The sequence below is a fragment of the Aspergillus karnatakaensis genome (assembly GCF_047715665.1).
Source record: "Aspergillus karnatakaensis strain CBS 102800 unplaced genomic scaffold BJY04scaffold_18, whole genome shotgun sequence".
Lineage (NCBI taxonomy): Eukaryota > Fungi > Ascomycota > Eurotiomycetes > Eurotiales > Aspergillaceae > Aspergillus > Aspergillus karnatakaensis.
The window spans coordinates 286,801-309,000 of NW_027395730.1; the positions used below are offsets into that span (position 1 = coordinate 286,801).

Genomic DNA, 22,200 nt, shown 5'->3' on the forward strand with positions numbered 1-22,200 from the left:
GAATAATTAAATGTGTCATCAATCGTTGTGGTTCATAATCATGAGGGGGAAAAACAAATCGTTTAGAGTGGAGAGGCGAGGGACGGTTATGCGAGTTAGACACTCGCTGTCCGGCGCTTCTCACTCGGCTTCTGGGTATAGGCAATCAACAGCTTGAATCCCGTTCCTCGCTGCTGACACTCCCTGAGGACCTTCTTATCAGCCCAAAGACTGCGGTCGACGTCGCCATTGGGAAGCACAGGGCTTTCATAGCAGCGGGTGTACCACCAGCGACCGACGCGGGCGACGATTTTCCGGATGGACTCGTCATTGGAAGGTGATGGCGAAGGATCGGAGAGGAGGTCTCCGAGGGAGAGAACAGTGTCGTTCGAGGAGGATTTCTCGTGTGTATTTGATCGTTGGCCTGGGGATGAGGTAGATGCCGCGGAGAGGGCCGTAGAAGATGTTACAGCCGCAGTCAGAGTTGAAGGGTTAGACGAGGAAGTAGACGATGAAGAAGCGGAAGAGCGGACGATCATTCCTGCGACAGGAATCCGAACCATACAGCGACGAAGGTTGTCAAAGCCGTGGCTGCCGAGAAGTTTCTGGATGTTGTCGCTCGCGGGCTTGAGGCTGATGCTGGCGTCAGAGAGGTACATGGTTTCTTTGAGCTTGCGAACTGCGCGGCGGGTGCGGACGCCCATGTTCACCATGTCGTGATCAAGGATGCTCATCTCGAGGTAGCCGCCCGGGCGAAGGACGCGCTTGCATTCGGAGATGATGTTGTTCTGGGCTGCGTCGGAGCATGCTGCTGGAAAGCGCAAGACGGTGGCAGCGAAGAAGCCCTTTGGGAATGGAACTGGATCTTCGAGGCTGGCATGGTGGATGGTATGGTGGTTTGACGGCGGCTGCCAAGCAGCCGGGTGGGTTGACGCAGTGTGAGTAGGTCCCTCATGAAGGCAGTAGACATCGGCGTGTGGATACGTCAGAGCGCAGTAGAACGACCAGTCATCGTTTCCAAGACCATCGACGACCAAGATCTTTTGCTGTTCACCTTCTCTGACATGCTTGTGCGCAGGACTGAACAGAACCCTCCCGAACGAGAGCCAGCGACTTGTCATCAGTGATCCTGATCGAATGTTTGTTTGTGCCGTTGGACCTTCGCGATCGCGCTCCGCAATGTCGAACATGATGGTGTTTCGTTGACGACAGTTTTCGAAGCTCGGCGATGGGTCTAGGCTTGGTGAGCTCAGAAGGCTTGACTGTGACTGCTCGATATTAATGACAGGCGTTGGCATATCCATATTGAGCTTATCAAAGGCTTCATCATGATCATCACGGTATCGAGCTAGCATATCGCTGACCGAAGGCTGTGAAGTCGGGCTGAGCGACGAGTGAAGAGCATTGGCAATCTTTGAGCGGCGCAGACGGATCGAGTGAACACTTTCTTGAGGCGATGCAGGAGTAAAAGACACTATAGGCTGCTCTGGTGACGTGGGAGGGACAGCAAGCTTGCTATTGAGGCCAGCTTGAAGAGCACGACTTGCCCTCGCAGCTAGTTCGAACTTTTCGCGAGCCTCTAGCCCTCTAGGAAACGGAAGGTTTGGAGTCTCTGGTGAAAGTACATGGTCAATGAACTCGTCGTATTCGCCCCAAATTTCATCTTCATTGAGCTCGGTTCCAGGGCCTGGAATCACAGCTGTAATCGCAGCCAGGCTCTCAGACCCGCTGGAGGTGGAAAACACCGAATCTTTGCGCGGAGAGAATGCCAGGAATTCCTGCTTGGAGTAAGGGCCCGCAAGAAAGTCCAAGACACTTCCCATCTTCGGATCACCGAAAGGCGACGTCATATCAAAACCAGGGTGCTCCGGCCTGCGTTGCATTTCACGTTGCGCTTGAGTGTTTTGCGGAGGACTCGGGAAACCGTGAGTTTGACCCGGTGCCGATACAGTCAAGCCAGGAGACTCCGTCACACTGAATGGTCGAGAGAATGACTGCATAGCTGGCTTGTGCTGCCTATCTCGTCTCGATACCACGCGAGGAATCCGGCCAACAGACGCGAGTCGACTTGGGCGTTCTTCGGGGCTTGCTTGCTTTGGGGAGATGACCTCCTTCGGGGAGACAAGTTCGTTCTGAGGCTCGACGTTCGGCGGAGCAAATCGTTTTGGCGGAAATTCGCTGTACAGCTTCGGCGGAGACGGAAGGAGGATAGACTGCTTTCTAATCTTAAGACTCGCGGGCATTTCCACTGGTGACATCGGGTCTTCCTCTTCAGTTTCTTCCGTTGGAGGAGAGTCTTCCAGCTTGTGGAAGATCTCTTCAAGTGGATCCGAATCGGTGTCTACCAGAGCATAGTGAGCGACAGGTCGGCGAGATCCGACAGTCGCAACCTGAGCCGGTAACTGAGAGGCAGACTGTGCGTGTGCTTTGTTTGGAAGCACAGCTTCGATCTCTTTTTGGAAGAAAGGCCATTTCAGGTTAAGTCCGCGCTTGGACGGCTTTTTCAACTGGGTCTGTGACACAACATGCCGTGTAGAAGGTTCTGTATCATTTCTCCTGGGTGCGATTCGAGATGGCTCAGCGTCGGAGCGGTTCTTGGGGTTCTCGGAGTTGGTAAGAGTTGAAATTTTTATGCTACTATTAGACGCAGAAATAGTTGCCGGGCTTGAGAGATCTCTGCGGTGAGATTCCTTGAAGATGCCCATTCCCGGTAAAGCGGTTGCAGGTTCGTACTGATATCCCGATGGAGGGATCGGAGGGTCGACTGGCGCAGACTTTGTGCTGAGAGCAGTGCTTTGCTCACTTTGCGTTCTAGACAGACTTGCCCCATCCACTCCTCCTCCATTGATATAAACTGGCTCCAAACGCTCCAGAAGAAAGTCATCGAGCTCCGTATCCGCGCGGCTTCTGCTACTCCCCTTGCTGGAAACAGACTTTGTTGTACTTGTGGACCTTGCTCTGGATTTTGAGTCACTGGGGCTGCTCACACTGTTCTTGCGACCACGTTGCGCATACTTTCCGTATCCTTCATGACCGGTTCCAGCTGCAGGACCCTTCCGAGCAGGTCGGGCCTCTCCTTGACGAGCATTTAGGTCAGGTTTCGATTTTCTGGGGAAAAGTCCAAATCTCCGGGTCTTTGCTGGGCTGGTTTCCGTAGGTGTAGCTTTGGGGGGCTCTTTGGTCAGGGTTTTTGGAGACTTCCATGACAAGTCTTGTGCCGGTGGGCTGCGGATACGAGAAGAAGCCAAAGAATTGAGCGAATCGACGGACGCAGCTGCAGATTGATTGGAAGCAAGACCGGTAGAGCTCTCAGCAGAAATGCGCCGCCTGTGTCCCTTCAATGCGCGAAGAGGAATATTAGTCTGGACAACAGGGGTCTGTTCCACATCCAACTGCGCAGTACCTTCTCTGCTGGGCCTAACGGGAATCTTAGGCGGGGGTTTCGGCGCACTCTGGTTCCCAGTGGCAACGATCAAATCGGATGTCTCTTTAGTATACGTCTTATCAGTGTTTGTCACGTTATCCGGTATCGCTTTGGCCTGCCTTGGAATGCTAGATTTGTTTGACGTCCTCCTAGGTAACAGGCTAGGCGCTGGAGGAGAAACCACACCCTCGGACCGATCAGTTGGCTCCTCACGGTTATCGCTGAGCAGTGAAGTCGATAATCCGTATCCCGGGGCAAGGTTTGGGGACTTGTAAGCTGCCGGGCTACTCGGCAGCGAAGGCTTCTGCGTTTGGGGTGAGAAGACTGGAAGTCTGGTCTGAGAAGGGCTCGGCTGTCTGAGCCGGGGACCAACCTTCGTGGGCAGAGTGATGCCAGGAGAGCATGATGACAGAGAGGCAGGTGTGGATGCTGATGTTCTGCTCCATACACCAGGCGATCCAGAATACCTCGTTGACGGTGTACTAGCGGAGGGAAATATAGGGGTAAACGGCGGTAGATTTTGAGTATTGACGGTGGTTCGAAGACTTGCCAGTTCTTTTGGGCCATGGTGTACCTGCTCCGAGGCCGGAGCTGTAGACTGATCCTGGGGAACCATGGGCGATGGGGTTTTCCTTGCTAGTTCCGTCTTGCTTGAGGACTGCGAAGAGCTCGGCTGTGAATAATCGGAGCTGGTGTTGTTAGGGATTATCACGTTCAGCCCACCTGGCCTCATTGACTGCATCTGCAGTTTATTGTTAGAGTTGTGCTGGCCTATCGTAGGTGCCTTTCTCCGTAGGACATTCTGTTGCCGAGCTTGCACTGGTGGACGGTTGTCGATAGGCGTTTGAGGCGTCTGAGGTACGGCAGGCGTATGCAGAGCTCGCGGCACGTGTCGATCTAATGTGGTACTTGGGGGCTGCAAAAGAGGTGGATGGGTGGGTGCTCGAGGGGCCATGTACGGGCGATGATCAGGAGTGAGTAGCAACGTTGACTGTGCGACTAGTGGGCGAGCTTCCTCCGCTTCCGACATAGACGACGCTCTTCTGCTTTTTGTTGTCGGAGACGTGAATCTGGGAATTTGAGGCCTCGATGGCAACGTAGTCGCCGACCCATGAGGGCTGGGCTGAGTGGCAATGGTCGGCGTTGACGCATTTCGAGCTTGATGCCCGAACTCCCTTAACCGGGGTATTCGTCCGCCATCAGACTTGTACGACATGGTGCGACCTTGACTTCAAGCGCCAGCTCCAATCTCCAGAGTAACGATTAGAACGTGGCGTGCGAGAATGTGAGCTTGGAATCATGCCGTCTCTGTGGTTGTGTATGATGTTATGAAGGCACTAAGAACGTTGTCTCGGTAAGCATTTTCTGTAAACTCAAGGCCATAGTAGGAAGATGATCGCACTCACAATATAGAACCATGGTATGCGACCAGCGTATATGTGATTATAAGATCCGAAAACTCGGTTCGCGTGAGCGATAGTATATCTAAGCGAGAACGGCACCAAAAAAGCAAACCACGCGGGGTATCAAGTAGAAAAGGAAACCAGCACCTTTCTAATCAGTAATAAGGAAAGTGCCGTCGCAAAAGAACGGGACAGCTTGATGTAGATAAATGTAAAAGCCCACTCATAAGAAGTGAAGCGAAACGGCCAAAGGCGACAGGAATATAGGTACATGCCCAAGCGGTATAGCGCGAGAGCATGCAGGCGCTCCGCCACAGGCAGGTCCGCTGTGGCTAAGAAGGCAAAATAGATCCGAGCTGGTCTGCACGACCACGTCAGAGGTCGGATAGACTTTTCAACAGGCTACTAGGTCGGAAAAGGAAATGGTATCTTAGAACCAGCTGTGCTTGCTGCAGAAAGGAGTGAACGAAAGTAGCGGTCGAGAAAAGAGAGCATGAGAGAAATGGGAATCCCGTGTTCTTGACTGAGGATAGATCTGGACCTTTTTCAACGTGAGAACGTGCCCTCGCGCTAAATCCAACCCTGCTGGGGCTGCTGGGCCTAGTGGGGAATCGGATCCCTATTCGCAGGTTAACGATCCATCTAAAGACGACGATGAGGGATCCTGGCGCGATGGAGCGATCGGCCCCGGTCTCGGATTCGACGCTGGTGTGACGGTCTCACTCATTGGCGCAAGTACTGCACGATATTTTCTTCGCACCCTCAACCGTCGAGCGTTATTCTATCGTCTAAGGGCAAAGGGTCAATACAGTCAGCATGCAAGTCCTCGAGTCAGGTGTGGTGAGTGCACGGGCAATGGGACTGTGGGTATCAGAATAGAGCCATGCTTGACCCACTTCACATACCATGAATTTGCATGTAGTGACTGGCAAGACACAGACGGCAGAGTATCACCGGCCTCGGGGCTGTTGGACAGCGCTAGTTGACAGGTTGAACCCGGGACGAGTGGCGGAAGTAGCGCAGAGCCGGCTCTCGCAGTAGGACCATAGAGAAAAAGAAGAAGAATATCAGAATCCCCACTGTCACTTGGAGAAAAGGCAGCGTTGGAATTATTCTGATGGGCGCAGGAGCTTTGCAGTAGCTCTGAGCTCTATTTGGTCAGCGATTCTAAAGCATAGTGGTCTGATTCGACGATAAGTCGGGCATTTTTCCTCGTTGGGGATATTCTGAGGTCTCAGTCAGCAACTGGTCAGTGACCACCACCTGACCAGGTCGATCACCGGAGAGACCGAGGACGAATTGCACTCGTACCTCTACGAGGCTGCGTCGTCCGTACTCCAGAGTATTCTTGAAACTGACTATTCGCCATGCATAAAGACGATCCTTCATCTTGCATATTTCCCAGTTGGTTCGTCGTTGAGTCTAAAAAAAGAAATTCGCGTCTACCCCACTACTCGCATGCATACGACAAGGCGCACTCAGGCTACTTAGGTACAAGGCTCTGTGTACCAACACGCTTTTCGGATAAGGTGGACTTTTCTTGGTGTTCATGTTTTCCAAAGTCTTTCTTGCTAACAGTAAAGTTTATTGTTCAGAACTTACCCCTGGCAAGAGTCATGGAAAGTTTACTTCGAGCCCTCGTCCCACAAGCACGCAAAGTCCGCTATAGCGAGACTAGATTGGTTAAGCATCTTCGCACCGTCAAAGATAACATTAATACTGGAGACACAGTCGCAGCCAGTAACCAGCTCCTAACAACATCCTAGTCTCCAAGCTGAGACCTCCGCTCAAAGTTATGTTGGAACGGGCCGTGAACCAAAGAAAGGCCCTTTCTGGGTCTGAACGGCTGGCAGACTGCAGGGGCATTTTTGCCTTTCTCCGGTCACTGGTTGCTGCTTGAGAGCCGGGGTCGCTGAGCCGTGGGTCCTGATCCGCCGCTAAACTGACGCTGAGCCTTGGGCGGTTCGTGATTGACGGCGACTGGACGATTCAACAGACGCGGAGCACTGGGGTCCTATCCAGCCCGGTTTTAGTGTCAAGGACAAGAGGCAACTTTGACAACGGGATTCGTCAGAGCCAGCAGAGGCCATGGCGATGGCCGTAGAAATTCAGTGGAGATGGCGGTAAATCAAACCGTTCGACAAGGGAATGAGCAGGGGTTCAAATTCAGCCACCAAAGCCAATCAGTAGCCTTAAATCCCAATCGGAGAATAGGATCAGTAGGGTATGTTGGTTTGAGTTTTGTGGTATATTTCCTCTCTCCTGTCTGTCGTGTCGTGCAGTTCTGGAGAGCATGAACATGCCATGCAGAGCACCTTGCCAATGTCGCGAGTTGAAGCTGCAGGCAGGGCGTCGATCAGGATTGCTGCAGGAACCACCTGCACTTGCCGCGCCGCTGTTCAGCTGCGCTTGTTGCTGTCGTGGCAGCCATCAGCCCCGTGACACACGGGATTCATGACGACAATCAAAACGAACTGGGAGAATCCAACGCTCTCCAAGTTCCAACACGATGGGGCAGAGCTGAAGGGGCAGATACTTCCGGCTCTATCAAATTATCAATCGTCAAGTCGCGGGTTTTGTTGGACGGATACGATCGGCACGTGCTCTGGGTCGCTTGCGATAACCAGCGTTGAAGTTGTCCGACGACCAGTCAGTTCTACTACTCCTACTCATTGGAGGTTGAAGAAGCACCCCCATCAACTAAACTTAGCAAACTTTTGCATCAATGTCCTTTATTCAGCAGTCCTAATCCACAAACAGATCCACCGATCCTGCCCAGCAGAATCACGCATCAACACCTGCTACGCCTATCTTGAAAGCAAACCAACCAACAACTAGAAACAAAGTTCAATTCGTCCCATAACGCCGGATAAGATTGACAACATAGCAATAATAGATATAAGACATGATAGGAAATTGACCGAAGGGAGTGCATCCGCCGATGATAGAGTGATGAAGATTACGCCGCAAATCGCTTCGCCCGAGCCTCCATTGCCGCCTTGTCCTTCTCACTGAAACCATTTTCCTTGTTCGTACCTTGCTTCTGGCCTTGACGTTGGCCTTGTGCTTGGTTCTGTCGCTGCCCCTGTCGTTGTCCCTGACCCTGGGGCCTGTTACCGCGCCCGCGTTGACGCTGGTTATTCCTTCCATTGAAGTTTCGCCTCTTGCCTCCCCGACCGCCTTGCGCCTGGTCATTCTCACCACGGCCTCTCTTCAGCGACTTCTCGGGGAGAGCCTGGTCAAGTCGGCTAACACTCTCAGCACTAGGAGCCTCCTCGCCCGCAGTTCCGAAACGCTTAGCACGCTGCAACTTTCTCTCCGCCTCATCGATCGCAGCCTGCGAGTCCTCCGTAATGCCAAATTTCTCCGCACGAGCCTTGCGCTTCTTCAATTCCTCCTCGAGATCCGTCACAGACAGACCGATGGAGTAGTTTGGCGCCGGCTTCTCCTCCACAGGCTGAGCATCCTCCTCTGTGGTCCCCGTAACAGTTCCCTCTGAGCCCTCCTGGTTCTGTTCCGCGCCTTGAGCCTCTTCAGCCTTTGTTTCCTCGGCCGTCGTAGCCTCAACGGCCGGGGCATCCTCGGCCGGAGCGGCAGCAGCAGCGGCAGGCTCAGCGGTCTTCGGCGCAGCAGAGCCAGCAGCGGGAACCTCGTCGTCCTCCCAGTCGATTACATCGTCGGCGATGTCGGCCTTCGCAGGCGCAGCGGCTTTTGAGCTGTCGTCTTCCTGTAGGCGCGCGACCATGTCCGCCTTCTTGCCGGTGTGAGGGAGGTTGCGAGATTTGAGGATCTCGACAAGCTCGGCATTTGTCTTCTTAGCGTAGTCGGTGGCCATGGTGAATTTGTAGAGTGTCAATGGAAAGGTTGATGAGTGGATAAAATCTGACGTCGTTTGTCGTAATCTGGATTGGTGTTATGAAGGGTTGCAAGCGAATGGATTGAAGATGGAGTTGCGCAGGATGGAATTTGTATAAAACCACTTTACAAAGACCTGCGAAAACTGCGACGAGTGAAAGACTTGGTGAAATGATGTGTTTTGATGAAAGAGGCTGTCACAAAGAACCTGGCCTCGACTCCTGGTTCCGACGCGTTTGCGCGGAGCTTCAGTAATGTCACGTGCTACACGTGACCTGTTTCTTGAATACTCATCTTTGCTTTCTACGGCGTACACAGGAGACTCACTTAGACTATCTCCTGTAAAGACATGCAATGTAGAGACTACTTACTACCTGTTGAGCGTAAAGAGCCCAGACACGGCACAGGCAGCCAACGCCTCTGTCCTACCTATGTCAATCCGCATGCAAAACCTTAGACCTACGGAGTCAGCCACCATCCCCATCTACAAAACTCCCCAGACTCCCTGACTCACTGGAACCACGTCGACAAGGATCTTTCTCTCGGCAAGTATTATCCGCTGAGCAAAAACCCGCCTCGGAGAATAATTTCAAGAATGACTCACGATGATCAGAGCTTATCGGAGCTCCCGAGCACCTGGGACATGACAGCTGAACTTCTGAAGAGTGAAGACACAGGAAATGTGCCAAGGCGAGTTGATGTGGCAGCGAATCTGTGGATGTGGCGGGTTCCACTTGATGTCACTGGGCAGGCACTGCCACATGCTGGCTACGGTGGCTTGATCCTCGGAAGGTCATGTGATGCTGTGGCTTTGGGGCGTTGATGGCGGACGAATTGGGGAATATCTTGCGACTTTGAGGTTCAGTGTCGCGGTGAGGTATGATACCAGGGTAAGCTGGCACCTCTACTCGAATTTGCTCTCAGGATTGTCGAGAGAAAGTTTGTCGAGAATTGATGCCTATGGTTCTTCGATTTGACTTATTTGAGTCCTTGTACGGAGTGCTCCGTCCTGGTATCCTCTAAATTATTGAATGCTCAGAACAAAACTACGCGAAATTGTGGCATACTCCCCGTTTCTCCGGTTGAGATTGGGCTCTATAGCCTTTCCTCAAATACCCCCGAGTACACAAGATAGCGCACTCTCCTGTCCTGTTGAGCGGACGATCAAGCTACATACTCCTCAAGTTGCGAATTCCAATGGACCAATGCTCGCTTCGAAACCACAGAGATGCTACTACTACTACTACTACTAATCTCATCGATATGGAAGAATCTTTCTTGCTTTACGAGTTGACCTACAAGAGAAGTCAAACTCACTTCGCCAAGGTCGGACACTGACAGACCTTCTATGATCCTCTCTTGAAACTTCACGATTTGGATCCCAAAAAGCAATCACCTTCCAAGAAACAACCCAAACCCACCTGTTCCCGAGCACCTCCCCAGCGCACGAGTAACCTGTTCGCGAATCGACGATCCTCGCGATCGTGGCTTCATCTACTCCCAAGAAGGAAAGTGATTGACTCCCGCGCTGTGCCAAACGAACTCCACTGACCACTCGATTGCCCACCGCCGATGGATCAACACCAACCTCCCCTCTGCTTCGTTTGGGATTCAGCTCTCCACGATGCAGAATTACGTAGGTAGGTACGGAGTACGTAGCTCGTTCAGTTAGGTCCTTCCCAGCGAGCTGGGTAATAAAATTATTTGTCTCGGAATCTATCTCCTTTTCCCAGATTCCTCCTTTCTCTCTCCCTTTTTTTTTCTCTCATCAAGGGAAAGTGAAAGATTTCTTCGGGGACAAGATGGCTGCTCCCGTCGGCACGGATCCAGAATTAAACGAAGAACTGAGCACAATATGGGCACAGGTCCACGCCCGCGTACTCGAGCTCGCAGGCGGCGACGAGAAGCAGGTCCAGCCGCTCGGCGTAAAGGGCGTTCTTTCGCAGTTGGAGGCCGCGCAGGGAAAGGAGGCTGCGAAGAGTGAGAAGAATGAAGTTGTTAGACTAGCGTTTGATCGGACGCTGAGTATTGTTGAGACGGTGGGGGGTGTCGCTGTTGGTGTTGCGTCGCAGGTTTGTACTCTGACCCATATACAACTGCCGGCATAATAGTTTGAGGACGATGGACTAACAGAAGGCATGGTGTTAGATCTTCGGCCCCTCAGAACTCTGCTTCAACGCTCTGAGCTTCGTGATCCAAGCTTGGAAAGGCTACCAAGCCATCTTCGAAGAACTGGCCACCCTTCTCTCGAAATGCGCCGAGTTCCTCGAGCGCCTCGAATACCACATCAAAGCGAAGATGGATAAGAACCTCAGCCGCGTCGCTGCGCAGCATCTCCTTCTCTTTGTAGAGATCTGCTCGAGGACAGTCCGGCTGCGCTCGAAGAAGTCGCGGCTCAAAGCGTTTAGCAAGATTTTCTTCATGCAAGAGGACTCTGTTGCGGATTTGCTAGAGCAGATGCAGCGGTTGGTCGATAAGGAGAACCGGCTTGTGGGCGCGCAGACGTTGGCGCTTGCTGCTGAGGCCGCGGAGGCGTCACAGGCTACGCTAGCTGTTACGCAGGGTCTTGTTGATACGTTAGCTGGGGAAAAAGATCTGGTCGCGATGTATCGGGTCCTGTTGAAGATGTTAGCGTTTGATAAGGCGAAAATCGATGAGCGCACAGGCGAGCCCGAGAGGTCATGGTCGAATATTCATCGGAACTATATGCGGCAGAGAGTGAAGGGGACGGGTGAGTGGGTGTTCGAGGAGCCGCAGTTCCAGTCCTGGTATAATGGAACTGGCGCGGCACCGATTCTGGCGCTAGAAGGGAAAGAGGGTTCCGGGAAGAGCTATCTTGCGTCAACTATCATTTCATGGCTAAAACAGCAGCGAGCGGCGGACGGGAGCACGAAAAGAATCTCAACAGCATATTATTTTGTTGAAGGGGACTCACGCGAGGAGCTGAAGAAGGCGACGAATCTGGAGTCAGTTGCGAAGAGCCTAGTATGGCAGTTTGCCCAGGCCGAAAGGCGATACCTGAAGTCCGTGGCAGGGATCTGCGAACGGCGAGGCGAGATCGATCCACGCAACATATCCAAGGACTTGCTGTTCTGGAACGAGGATCTTGCGCACATGGATGTCACATTCTACATCGTCATCGATGGCCTGGGCGATGCCGTCGGCGAGGGTATGAGAAGGTTCCTCCGGCGGGCTTCTAAGCCTATACCTGGTAGGGAAACGAGGGTCCTTGTTACTGGCGATCCAAGATGTTTCGACCAGCTAGTGCACGAAAAGGACATCAGCTTCAGCCGAATGGCGATCGAACAGCGAAGCGCCGGGGATGTGCAGCAGTACATCACTCGGCGACTAGACGAGATGCCAGCTCTCAAAGACACCGGGCGCCGCAAGAATGTCACCGAGCTTCGGGAGAGGATCAAGCACCGATTAGCAGAGCAGGCCGATGGCGACTACCTCACGATCGATCAGGCACTAGACACAATCCAGCAATGCGAATATGTAGCCGACATCAATAAGGCGCTGGACACGGCAGGGTTGAAGCGGTCCGATCAAATACACGAGGAACTAATACAGCTCAACGAGCAGTTGACCGAAGCAGAGATTGCAGAAGTCAATGAAATTGTGCGCTGGATTGTGTACGGGATCGAGCGTCTGACATCTGCACAATTAGGTGCTGCGCTAGATCTCCGTGCCGGTCAGCCATCGTTGCTACCCCTGGAGGATAAGTTCAAGCACAAGTACCGGCTGTTCGAAGTTGATCGCAACGGACGAGTTGACTTCCGGTCGACTGACATAGAAGAGCTGATTCCAAAGGGCCATGGTCACCACCACAGCAATGAACAACACGAGAAAGCGGAAGATCACGGTATCACATTACAGGAGAGTGCCATGGTACAGCACTTTTTACGCACTGTATGTCCACCTGATGTGTACAAGAGGCTCAAGCTGGACACCTTTCTCGAGCAAAAGCAACAACGGCGCAAGAAGGGCTCTATCCACTGCGATGATCAACACACTGGTCAGACACTCATGGCAATGGCATGTCTACGCGTGTTGACTGGGCCTGATGATCCACAACGTACCCTGTTACTTCCTTATGCTCGCTCTCATTTCGTACAACATCTTGCAGCAGTTGATCTAGCCCTGGCAGACATTTCTGCAAAGACAAATGTCGGGTCAGCGCTGGTCAAGCTGTTCACTGACGGGGAGACACTAGATACCCTGCTCGAGAATGACGAGTTAATTACTAATCCTCCCATACGGTGGAAAGTTCGGCAAGACTGGCTCGGATCCGATGAAAAGACTAAGGAAATTGTGCGCTGGCTTTCTGACTCTGCCGTAACGGCAGGCATCGCAGACGAAGCGACTCAAAGCTGGCTCACGAAAGTGGTGTCAGGCGAGGATCACTTGATGAAAAGAGCGGCAGAATGGACGGCTTATCGTCTGCTTCAAGAGCCTCATTTCAAGCCATTTACTCGCGATGCGTTCCTGTTTGTCTTGTCGTATTTGGACAAGGTACGTTTTATAATTCACACAATGTTCGCAAACTGACTAGAGCAGGAAACCGGAGATGATGACGTACCCGACGTAACGTATACACCTTCAATAGAAGAAGTCGAACAAGTCGAAACCTGGTGTGAGGGCGTACAAGGCAAGGGTGTCAAGAACAGCAGCCCACTCTGGCACGTCCAACTCGGCACCCTCTTGCGATACTTCAAGTACAAGCCCGAAGCAGAAGCACGCGCCCGACAGGCACTGTCTCTCGACTCGCAGGATTTCCGTGCGAATGCACTCCTAGCGGAAGTCGTTGATGCAGCAGAGGGAATCACTTTGCTGGAAACCACGCTAAAGCGGCTCCAGTCCGACAACAAATGGACGCAGGACCCCCTCAACCGTATGGAACTCGCCAAGATGCTCAACACACTCGGAGTGCTATACTGGAAGAGTGAGCAATACGACCGAACAGTCGCCGTGTGCCGTCGCGCCCTAACCTTCGATTTCACCGATTACTATCGCGTGTTCGAAATCATGCAGTACTACGGACAGCAGTACCGCTGGGCAGATATCGCAAACATGTTCGACGTCATCCACCAGCACTCAACAGAAGAGAACAATCTTGGCGAAATGGTGGAGATATTCGCAGACCGGCCGTATTTCCATCTCTTCTTCCTCAAAGCCATCCAGAAGACCGAAAGATTTGACTTGATAGAAACCATATACGGCAGTGGAATCTCCCGTCTCACTGCAGCAGAGCAATATACTCAACTCAGCCACGTCCGGTTTGCTTATGGTAATGCCCTTTATGGGGTTCCCGATCGGCGAGCAGAGGCAATCAAGCAGTGGGAGCATGCCATCCAGCAGGACATCCCCCGAGCGAACGAACACCGTCTCGTATCTCGGCTCGTCAGCAAATTAGGACCAATCTACGTTGACCAAGCAGAACGCTCTGACGACCCAGCGCCGTACCTTGAGAAAATATCCTCACTCGTTCCTGAAGGCATTGCAGAAACAAGGCTCGGCCCGCAAATCTACCTCGCTCGATACTGGTATGCGCAGGGAAGTCCCGAGAAGGCGAAGCGAGCGGTGAGGGAGATCGTGCAGCAAGCGATTGAGTTTCTGGGCGATGAGGACTCGGAAAATGATGCATTTGCGCTGCGCCGTCTGCTGTCGGTGTTTATCCCGCTTGGGGATGATAGGAATACGGACGTGTGTGTGAGGGCTCTGGCGAGGATCGAAGCAAAAGTGAGCTGTGAGGGAGACTGTGGGCGGGTGTGGATTCATGGAGAGGATACATGGTGGTGCCGGGACTGTGTCAATACAACCTTTGACGGACGATGTTATCAGAGACTGTGTGCAGGGAAGTTCATGTTTGATGTATGTCATCGAGGGCATGAGTTTTTGTACATTCGAGGACGCCGTGGAGAAACAAATGGGGAAGTAGCGATTGACAGCAAGTGGATGGATGAGGTGAGGGGAGAATATCTCATGATGGGTCAATCTTAGCATGTCATCAGTCTAAGCTACACCTGCACTATCATCGCCCACTTCCTCCACCACTGTTGGCGCAAGTACACAGCAGAGCATCTCCGGCGTCACAGGTTCTCCATGGGCCAAAAGTTACTCTTTCATCCGATCACACCAGTACTCTTGAATATAGTCCCACAAAGGAAGGCCAAGCTCGTCATGTTTCACCAGTAGCTCCTCGAGGAGGATTTCGAATTCTTGAATATACTCCCGCTCTTCGTCGTGAATTTCATCGGCTTCCTCTTGGTCAAAGTCATCGATGTAGATGCGCTGCACATACTGAAAAGAAACGTCGGGCCAACACCAGTACGCCTCGCAGCAAGTATGGGTTAAATCAAGGATTTCAAAGGTAAGAAGTCCGATTATGGACTCCGCAACACTCAGTGGTCCCTGCGATGCTTTGATGAAGAATTCAACAAGGAACTTGCGGCATCGCAGCAGGTAAGCATTGCTATCCTTTGGAAACACAATGTGGCGAACGCGAGGCATATTGTTGGAACGCGGACGACTCGATAAGCGATCCTCCTGTAGGTAGTGACGAATGACCAAGCGTAGCGCCGATGTTATAGGAGTGCATCCCAGGCTAGAGTAAGAGCACTTACATTCATCGATTTCATTCGTACCATATATCAGCTGGAGCAAGGTTCTGCTTCGGCTGTCGAGGTCGCAGCACTTATGAAACCGCACTCTGTCATCCTGGTATGGACCTCTCTCCAAGGACAGAGTGGAGTATACCAAGCTTTCAATTGCAGTCTGCGCAATAGCAAGACCGACCACGTGTGCGACAGATGCAGAGGAACCCAAGAGTCTCTGCTGCAAATTAGAGCCTTTATTAAGCAGCCAAGCTAGTCTGCCCATACAATCCTGTAGACTGCTGTAGTACACGTCAAATACCATTATAGGAGTATCACCAAACTCGTCTATTGCGTTGATACCGCGGTACCCTAGCTTGTATAGCCTCTCCAGCTGCGACACTTCCAGTCTAGGAACGTGGAAAACTGGTAGTTGAATAAAAACAGGCTGTTGAAATGGATAGCTGGGATCAATGTCTTGAGATTCCAGAACAGCCTCAGTCTCTTTTGCGCATTGATTTTCCAGGTGTAACCGACATATGTAGTGCCTTAGTAAGGTGTTTCTCTCAGTAGGGCTTACCAAGCCTAGATTGAATTGTTGTAGAAGCGCTGTCTCCATTTCGCTTGACATGCATTCCGCAATGTGCCAAAGGTGCAATACGGCTCCATGCCGCAGCATAACTACTACCGAGTCCACCAGATTCAATTCGATAGCGTCTTCAAGGTAGGTACCGGTCTTGACGAGCCCCTTCGTGGAACATTATCTCCAAGCCCTTTGGCCAGTTCACAGCCAGTGGTAGATAGTGGTCAAAAGAGAAGGTGGAGCCACCTTCTGCAGCACTTTGCAGCTGTAGGGCATGGCGGAGATCTACCTCAGACTCCTTTAGTAGCGCCGTGACAACATCTGGAACTTCAAATGCTATAAGAGTCAGTCACTCGCGGAACAGCCAATAAGGATCAAGCTACCTTCTTCTTCTTCTTTGGAAAGGCGTTTTAACAACTCCACGTCTTGCCCATGGTACGTTGGCATTTCAGTTATCGTGGCTCCAGCAGCTATCAGACTGACGGCTATACGAACATCCCAACCTTCGCTCAAGTCTGCAATTGGAGTATGATCATATTTCGAGGTCTCGTTGGCAGGGCATGCCACGCTTTGTAAATACTTCACCAGTTGCAAACCATGAGGTCCCGATAAATGAAGATAGCCGTGATTTCGTGTGACATGCTATAGCATGTTAACCCAAGATGAGTCGCTTTACTGATAGGATGGGAAATGTCATACGTGCATTAGGGTAAACTCACTCCCAGCCTCTACATCGGCCGGGCTTGCCTTGCCTTCACTGAAAAGCTTTTGCAAGGTCCAAATCATCTCATCGTAGAACAAAGATACCTCATCCCACGTAGCTTTTGACTGAGGGCGTTGCTGAACCAGGGCAAATGCACCTGAACTACAGGGTACAATTGCTGTAAATCGAAGTGTCGACTTATGGAAAGTTTGCCTGCTGCTTGAGTTATTGAAAGCAACACCTCGATTGAGACTCCAAGCCACTTGGAATTAAATTTGGGCTTCTTTTTTGATGTCCTTGACTTGAGCATGTTTTTATAGCTTTCGCACCATGGTAGGTGCTTCTGACATCCACTCTGAGAGGCAGAGCACAAACAAGCTAGATATTGCGTGCATTCGCTCCCGAGATCGTTTTCGCAGCTAGTTTTCCTGTCGCTATCGCTAAGCTGTAGGCGATTCGTCGGCGCACTTATGAGCTTCACTTTTTTGTATGTAGTCGGATGGCTGCGGCCCTATTGTGAAAGCCTCGAAAGTAAAGTTAGCTTCCATAGTTACAGGTCAGAGTCTTGACAGGCATACCATTTCCTCAATCATGGATTTGTGCTCCAACTTTGTCAACATCATCAGCTGCATATCTTCCAAGAAGATCATCTGCTTCGACAGCGTCGTAGATTGTCGAAGTTGCGCCCTAGAATCTATCAACCAAATCCAATTGCCTCAAGAGCTCGATACTCACACATGAAGCGCGGTATGTAAATTCACCTGCAACTCGCCCAAAACATCCTTCATTCTCAGCAACGAATCCCTCACAAACGGATATTTGGCCCGCTTTATGACCACACGAACCTTATCCTTCATATCCGCTGCCGGGCCAGGCACCGCCTCACATTTCAAGATCTGTTCACGTAGCTTGACGATATGGTTATTGTTCGCGAGAATAATCCCTCGGATATTGTGGACGACTGCCGAATCGAGACTTCCAGCATCGTTGAGCACTTTCTCGAGTTGCCTCAGCGTATTCGACAGCTGCTCAGCCTTGAGCGTCACGTTGGCGATCTCGGCGTCTGACCCCCTCCAAGCGTCCGTATACTTGATGATTCCCTTGCAGACTTCGATCCCGAGGGAGAGAACGCCTGCAACACTCGCGGCCACAGAAAAAGGGTCAGTCATGTTGAGAATAACACAAGGGATGATGAAGGAATGGAGAGCTGTGAGGCTGCTCAAGAGATGGAGGGGAAGAGCCAGCTGGCAAGGCTACGATTGCGCTGACCATCTCTCTCCAGGGTAGTACAGTTGCTGACAGCATTAAAGAGGTCCAATGGGACGTTAAGATGAGGATCAAGTAAAAGACGAGGCTGGCTTTTGAGCACTTCGACGGTCAATGTAATTGTTCTCAGGTGGGAAAGGCCGCAAGGTCGGGTGGAGTTTTGAGGCAGGAGGCAGGAGGTAGGAGAAGTTACTTTCAGTTGTTCCTGCAAGTTTTGCGCCTTCCTCAGTGCTCCCAATCCCACAACTCACAAAAGTCAGCGCAGCTCTTAAGATCTAACATTCCGAAAATGCTCTCAGATAATTCTAATATATTCTCTCGTTTCCACAGCCATGGAATTAGCATGACGTAACTAAAAGGACATGCAAAATAAGCAGATACTCTGAAATGCAAAGCACTAAAACCATCAACGTTGCAAATCCGAAAAAGCCACCGAACCGATACCTCTATGGTGAAAGCTAGTAACGTCTCAGCCATAAAACCAGTATTCTGACGTATAATCCACAGTAAACACCTCCGGCAATCCCTCGCATGTTGCGGGCGCTGATCCCCCAGATGTATGAAGACGGTAGACCTCCTACAGGTGAGCAATTATTAGTATCCAACCTCACATGTCATTATCGAGGAAAGAAAGAAAGCATACACTGAATCCACCCTCAACACCCTTGAGCTTCAACCACGGCACATCGCCGGTGATCCCATATCCCGGCTTGGCTGGCGCATCCATATCACCGTCCTTCTTCGCAGCGATGTAGTCGTTCGACCGCGTCTCTGCGCCATCCACACCTCGAAGGTCAAAGAATGGAACGCCGTCAGCGGTGAAGTAATGCTTTCCGATCACGAGATTCTGGCCGGTGAATCGTGTAAGAATGTTCGTCACGAAGTCGGTGCTGCCGAGTGGTATGGATGTCAACACATCCGGAAGGATATGGAGGAGTGAATCGCTGTCATCGCCGTTGTCGAGGGCTGCAAGGCAGGAGACGTCGAAAAGAGTTGCTGTCGCACCGACGGCTTCAGGAGTGCTGGTGTTTGTGTTCGTTGCGCAGGTGTAGTTTTGTGTTCCTCGGCCGAGTGTTATGGATTGTAATGAGAGGCCTTCGGATGGTTCTGGAAGAGTTGATTGAGGGAGCACAGTGTTTTCGAGAGCGCAGCTTGTTAAGTCGAGGTCTTGGAGGAAGTTCTGGAGGAGAGATGTGTAGATGGAGGAGTGAGAAGACCGGTAGGGGAAGGTCGCATTGACCGCGGTTATGGAGAGAAGAGAGAGCATAGCAAAGTTCGTTGAAGCCCACATCTTGATGATTTTCTGGTTCAAGCAATTTGGGTCAAAGTGATGTTCTGGTACTCTTGGGTTAGGTAGGTGTTGACCGTGTTGTAGATCGTGCTGATCGTCCTTTACCAAGCAAGGTACAGACAACCTTATATAGACAACGACATTAACGCACAAACGGATTCCCATGAACCAGCGCTATTTAAAAGAGGGGCCACCTAACACTGCGCCAACGTCCCTCGTGCTCCTGCGCCGGCACTGTAATATCGGCGGCGCTTAATCCAAACCTTGTTGGTTTGAATCAGGTAACAAACAAAGACACCAAACACGGCGCTGCTGCAGCCAGAGACAAGCGCGCCTTTCTTCATGCGGTTTGATGGGTCTGCATCGGAGAAAAGGCAATTTAATTCGCTCTGCGCGTTGGTGTTGAGAGATCAATTCCCCGGCGCATCTATTTTGGGGGCGAGGCAGACCCCAAGACGAGATCTTGCCGCCGGGATCGCGCCAGCAGAACCAACAACGACGGGTTTTTCCAATGTAACAGTCTGCGCCTTGCCACGTTGGAAGCCTGCTGCGAATATTCTCCGTTCGCCCATCTGTCTTTCATCGATTGTTATGAGAGAGATATTGTCTCCACTACGACCAGATTTTGCAGTGCAAATGACTGGCCACGAGCTCTCCCTCACAATCACCAAGCCACTAAATAAGAACATCGCCCTCCCACCAATCTTCGATAGCACGGCCGTAGCTTTCGGGTTCCAGAAACATGTGGTCTGTGATTCCATCCAGCGTGGGGTCCGAAATCATCCCAAAAGGATCCAGATCTATCGAATGCCCAGCCGCCGCGGGCGCTTCCGCCTGAACTGCTGGAGGAGTCGTTACGGTTTCTGGAGGATGCGTATATATCTCCTTCGCAACCGTTTTGTGTCCTGTGATGCCTGCAGACCCGACCAGGGGGAAATTCGGATCTGGGGTCATGCGTGCTGCTGTTCGCCCTGAAGAATCAGACAGCGTCGATCCAAGGAGTTGGCTCGGCAGAGGAGAGCGACCTGCACGGTCATAGACCAGTAACTCCCACAAGAGCTGGGCGTTGGTGGTCCATGCTTGCCGAGAGTGGGAGGCTTGGGGGTCACCCGCGGAGACATTCTCTCGGAGACGAGTCAGTCGGTCAATCTAAAAGAGGTAGTCTGATCAGCCTAGTCTGCCTTTCAACGGGGGCGCTAACTCAAGCAATCAACGGACGAGGATATCGTGGATAGGGTACAGCCGCACCATGTTTTGAACGTGTGGCCATCGTTGGGCCAATGGATGGAGGAAGCGGACGCATTTGGTGAAGCCTCGCCGGGCTTTCTCGCGGAAACTGGCGTCTTCTACGAAACTATGTTGGAGATGAATCGTAGCAACGATGAGCACGCAGTGGGCCAGCGTTGGGTCACAGACCTCGAATCCTTTGTGCTCGATCAGGTCAATCAAGTGTAAAATCCAGGCGGCGTTGTTGGTTATGGTCTCGAACGATTGTCGAATGAATGACTGCGGCATAGTATGCCGGAAGCTGCGCAGCCTCCGCGACAACAGAAAAGGGTGGTTAATGAGGCACGGAATAGCTAGATAGAGGAACTGAGTGAACAGCCACGGGCCCCAGAACTCGCGCCGCTGGTTGAGTTCGTGTAGGCGGTGCTCGTGGAATCTGTTGGCGTCATACCGATATTTTAAAGGCACTTGGCTGTCAAATTCCATGTGCCGGTAGGTAGCGATGGAATAGTCAGAACGTGGAGACCAAGGCGCCGGTGCGTCAGGCTCAACGCGACTAGCTGCGTACGCCATAGCCATAGACCATACTTCGCCGGCTTGTATCGCATATGAAATAAGATCGAGCTCCTCTTTATGCACGCTAGGTGGCGTAGACTCAGGCAAGGACGACAAATCATAGGTATGAGAGAAGCCCGAGCCGGTATTGAAGGGCGTGCGTACGCCCGCGATAAGTCGAGCCGCTTGTACCCCGTCCCCCTGGAGGTTGTGCAGGAAGTATATGCTCCAAAGACACCTCCGCTTCTCATCTGGGTCCGAGTTCAGTGCCCCTAGGGCTTCCCCACCAGTGTTGACACTCTGCGCTAGGTAGGAGGCCATATTGAGATGGAACCCAGCTTGAACAGTATCGCCAGCTGCAACTTGTCAATACAAATACAACGACACAATAAAGGGAGATTTTTTACTGGTGAAGTCAAACATAGCCAATAGACAAAGCGTCTGCAGCGTCGACAGCTCCAGCGGCCCTTGTCCAACCCGCTCCATAACCAACGTTCGCGCTCTACGGGCACAATCTGCGATATAAGGACGCAAATCACTTCCATCAGGACTACGTCCAAACCGCAAACTAATTGCATGAACCGCCAGTATCAACTCCGGATCGCGACTCTCTAGAGTCTCAATGAAGTTATCTGGATGAAACAGCGGAAGAGGCTGATAATTGCAGCAGGTCAGGAAGAGATGCGCGACAGTCGACAAGTCATTCTGCTGCAGGTTCGTTGTATGGACGAGGGCCGGGCGCGAGACCTCGGGAGTCGACATTGGTCGACTACTACTGTTCCTGATGTCTGAATCAGTTTGAAACTCGACTGATCGCGTTTCACTATCACATACCTGATGCTCCGCGTCAACTCCTCCAATTTATCCTCAACACTCGATAACCGTTTTGCCTAGACCAGATAAACCATCAGTTTACACGTCCAATCTAACATACAGAACTCGTACAATATCCGCCGCAGGCATATCGCTCTCCCCCTGCGCGTAAACGCACTGCTGACCGAGCCGTTCACAGAACGAACAAACCGGCTTCTCTCCGGGGCAGCGCGACTTTTTCCGGCTAGTTCCATCAGCCGCATGATCGACACAGCAAAACAAACACTCAAGACAACGCTTACCGACATGGTTCACAGGCTTGTCGAACGCGCTTCAACGGGCGGTGCTCGTCGGCCATGATCCGATCATCTGAAGGGTGCAAAAGTGAGGATGAAGATCTTGAAGGTTCGCGGGGCGGAAGAAAACGCGGGAAGATTCCGATCGTCTTCTCGAGGGGGGTCTCACAGCCAGACGCGATGACGGCGATGCGAATACCAGCAGTTTA

At 51.9% G+C, this 22,200-nt stretch overlaps 8 protein-coding genes across 8 annotated transcripts; 1 reads left to right on the forward strand and 7 right to left on the reverse strand.

Annotated features, from left to right (window-relative positions):
- Positions 1 to 95: 95 nt before the first annotated feature.
- Positions 96 to 4,619, reverse strand: BJY04DRAFT_217134 (uncharacterized protein; the record flags this gene model as incomplete). The annotated part of the gene is made up of 1 exon (XM_073715952.1): positions 96 to 4,619. The coding sequence occupies one exon, from the start codon at positions 4,617 to 4,619 to the stop codon at positions 96 to 98; it is 4,524 nt and encodes a 1,507-aa protein (XP_073572452.1).
- Positions 4,620 to 7,704: 3,085 nt separating this feature from the next.
- On the reverse strand, positions 7,705 to 8,948 carry BJY04DRAFT_37925 (SAP domain-containing protein). Its single transcript, XM_073720249.1, has one exon. The coding sequence runs from the start codon at positions 8,639 to 8,641 to the stop codon at positions 7,766 to 7,768; it is 876 nt and encodes a 291-aa protein (XP_073572453.1). The 5' UTR covers positions 8,642 to 8,948; the 3' UTR covers positions 7,705 to 7,765.
- A 1,515-nt stretch (positions 8,949 to 10,463) lies between these two features.
- Positions 10,464 to 14,664, forward strand: BJY04DRAFT_217136 (uncharacterized protein; the record flags this gene model as incomplete). The annotated part of the gene is made up of 3 exons (XM_073715953.1): positions 10,464 to 10,733; positions 10,810 to 13,176; positions 13,222 to 14,664. 3 exons carry the CDS (start codon positions 10,464 to 10,466, stop codon positions 14,662 to 14,664), a joined length of 4,080 nt encoding a protein of 1,359 aa, XP_073572454.1.
- A 114-nt stretch (positions 14,665 to 14,778) lies between these two features.
- Positions 14,779 to 15,174, reverse strand: BJY04DRAFT_217137 (uncharacterized protein; the record flags this gene model as incomplete). The annotated part of the gene is made up of 1 exon (XM_073715954.1): positions 14,779 to 15,174. One exon carries the CDS (start codon positions 15,172 to 15,174, stop codon positions 14,779 to 14,781), a length of 396 nt encoding a protein of 131 aa, XP_073572455.1.
- A 695-nt stretch (positions 15,175 to 15,869) lies between these two features.
- Positions 15,870 to 16,335, reverse strand: BJY04DRAFT_38139 (uncharacterized protein). The gene is made up of 2 exons (XM_073720250.1): positions 16,224 to 16,335; positions 15,870 to 16,176 (listed from the first exon to the last, which is right to left on the reverse strand). Exons 1-2 carry the CDS (start codon positions 16,285 to 16,287, stop codon positions 15,977 to 15,979), a joined length of 264 nt encoding a protein of 87 aa, XP_073572456.1. The 5' UTR covers positions 16,288 to 16,335; the 3' UTR covers positions 15,870 to 15,976.
- Positions 16,336 to 16,983: 648 nt separating this feature from the next.
- Positions 16,984 to 17,712, reverse strand: BJY04DRAFT_217138 (uncharacterized protein; the record flags this gene model as incomplete). The annotated part of the gene is made up of 3 exons (XM_073715955.1): positions 16,984 to 17,067; positions 17,122 to 17,230; positions 17,279 to 17,712. The coding sequence occupies 3 exons, from the start codon at positions 17,710 to 17,712 to the stop codon at positions 16,984 to 16,986; spliced, it is 627 nt and encodes a 208-aa protein (XP_073572457.1).
- A 566-nt stretch (positions 17,713 to 18,278) lies between these two features.
- Positions 18,279 to 19,100, reverse strand: BJY04DRAFT_217139 (DUF3455 domain-containing protein; the record flags this gene model as incomplete). Its single annotated transcript, XM_073715956.1, has 2 exons — positions 18,279 to 18,386; positions 18,453 to 19,100. 2 exons carry the CDS (start codon positions 19,098 to 19,100, stop codon positions 18,279 to 18,281), a joined length of 756 nt encoding a protein of 251 aa, XP_073572458.1.
- A 675-nt stretch (positions 19,101 to 19,775) lies between these two features.
- On the reverse strand, positions 19,776 to 22,053 carry BJY04DRAFT_217140 (uncharacterized protein; the record flags this gene model as incomplete). Its single annotated transcript, XM_073715957.1, has 6 exons — positions 19,776 to 20,249; positions 20,319 to 21,238; positions 21,290 to 21,663; positions 21,717 to 21,772; positions 21,828 to 21,939; positions 21,998 to 22,053. The coding sequence occupies 6 exons, from the start codon at positions 22,051 to 22,053 to the stop codon at positions 19,776 to 19,778; spliced, it is 1,992 nt and encodes a 663-aa protein (XP_073572459.1).
- Positions 22,054 to 22,200: the final 147 nt, after the last annotated feature.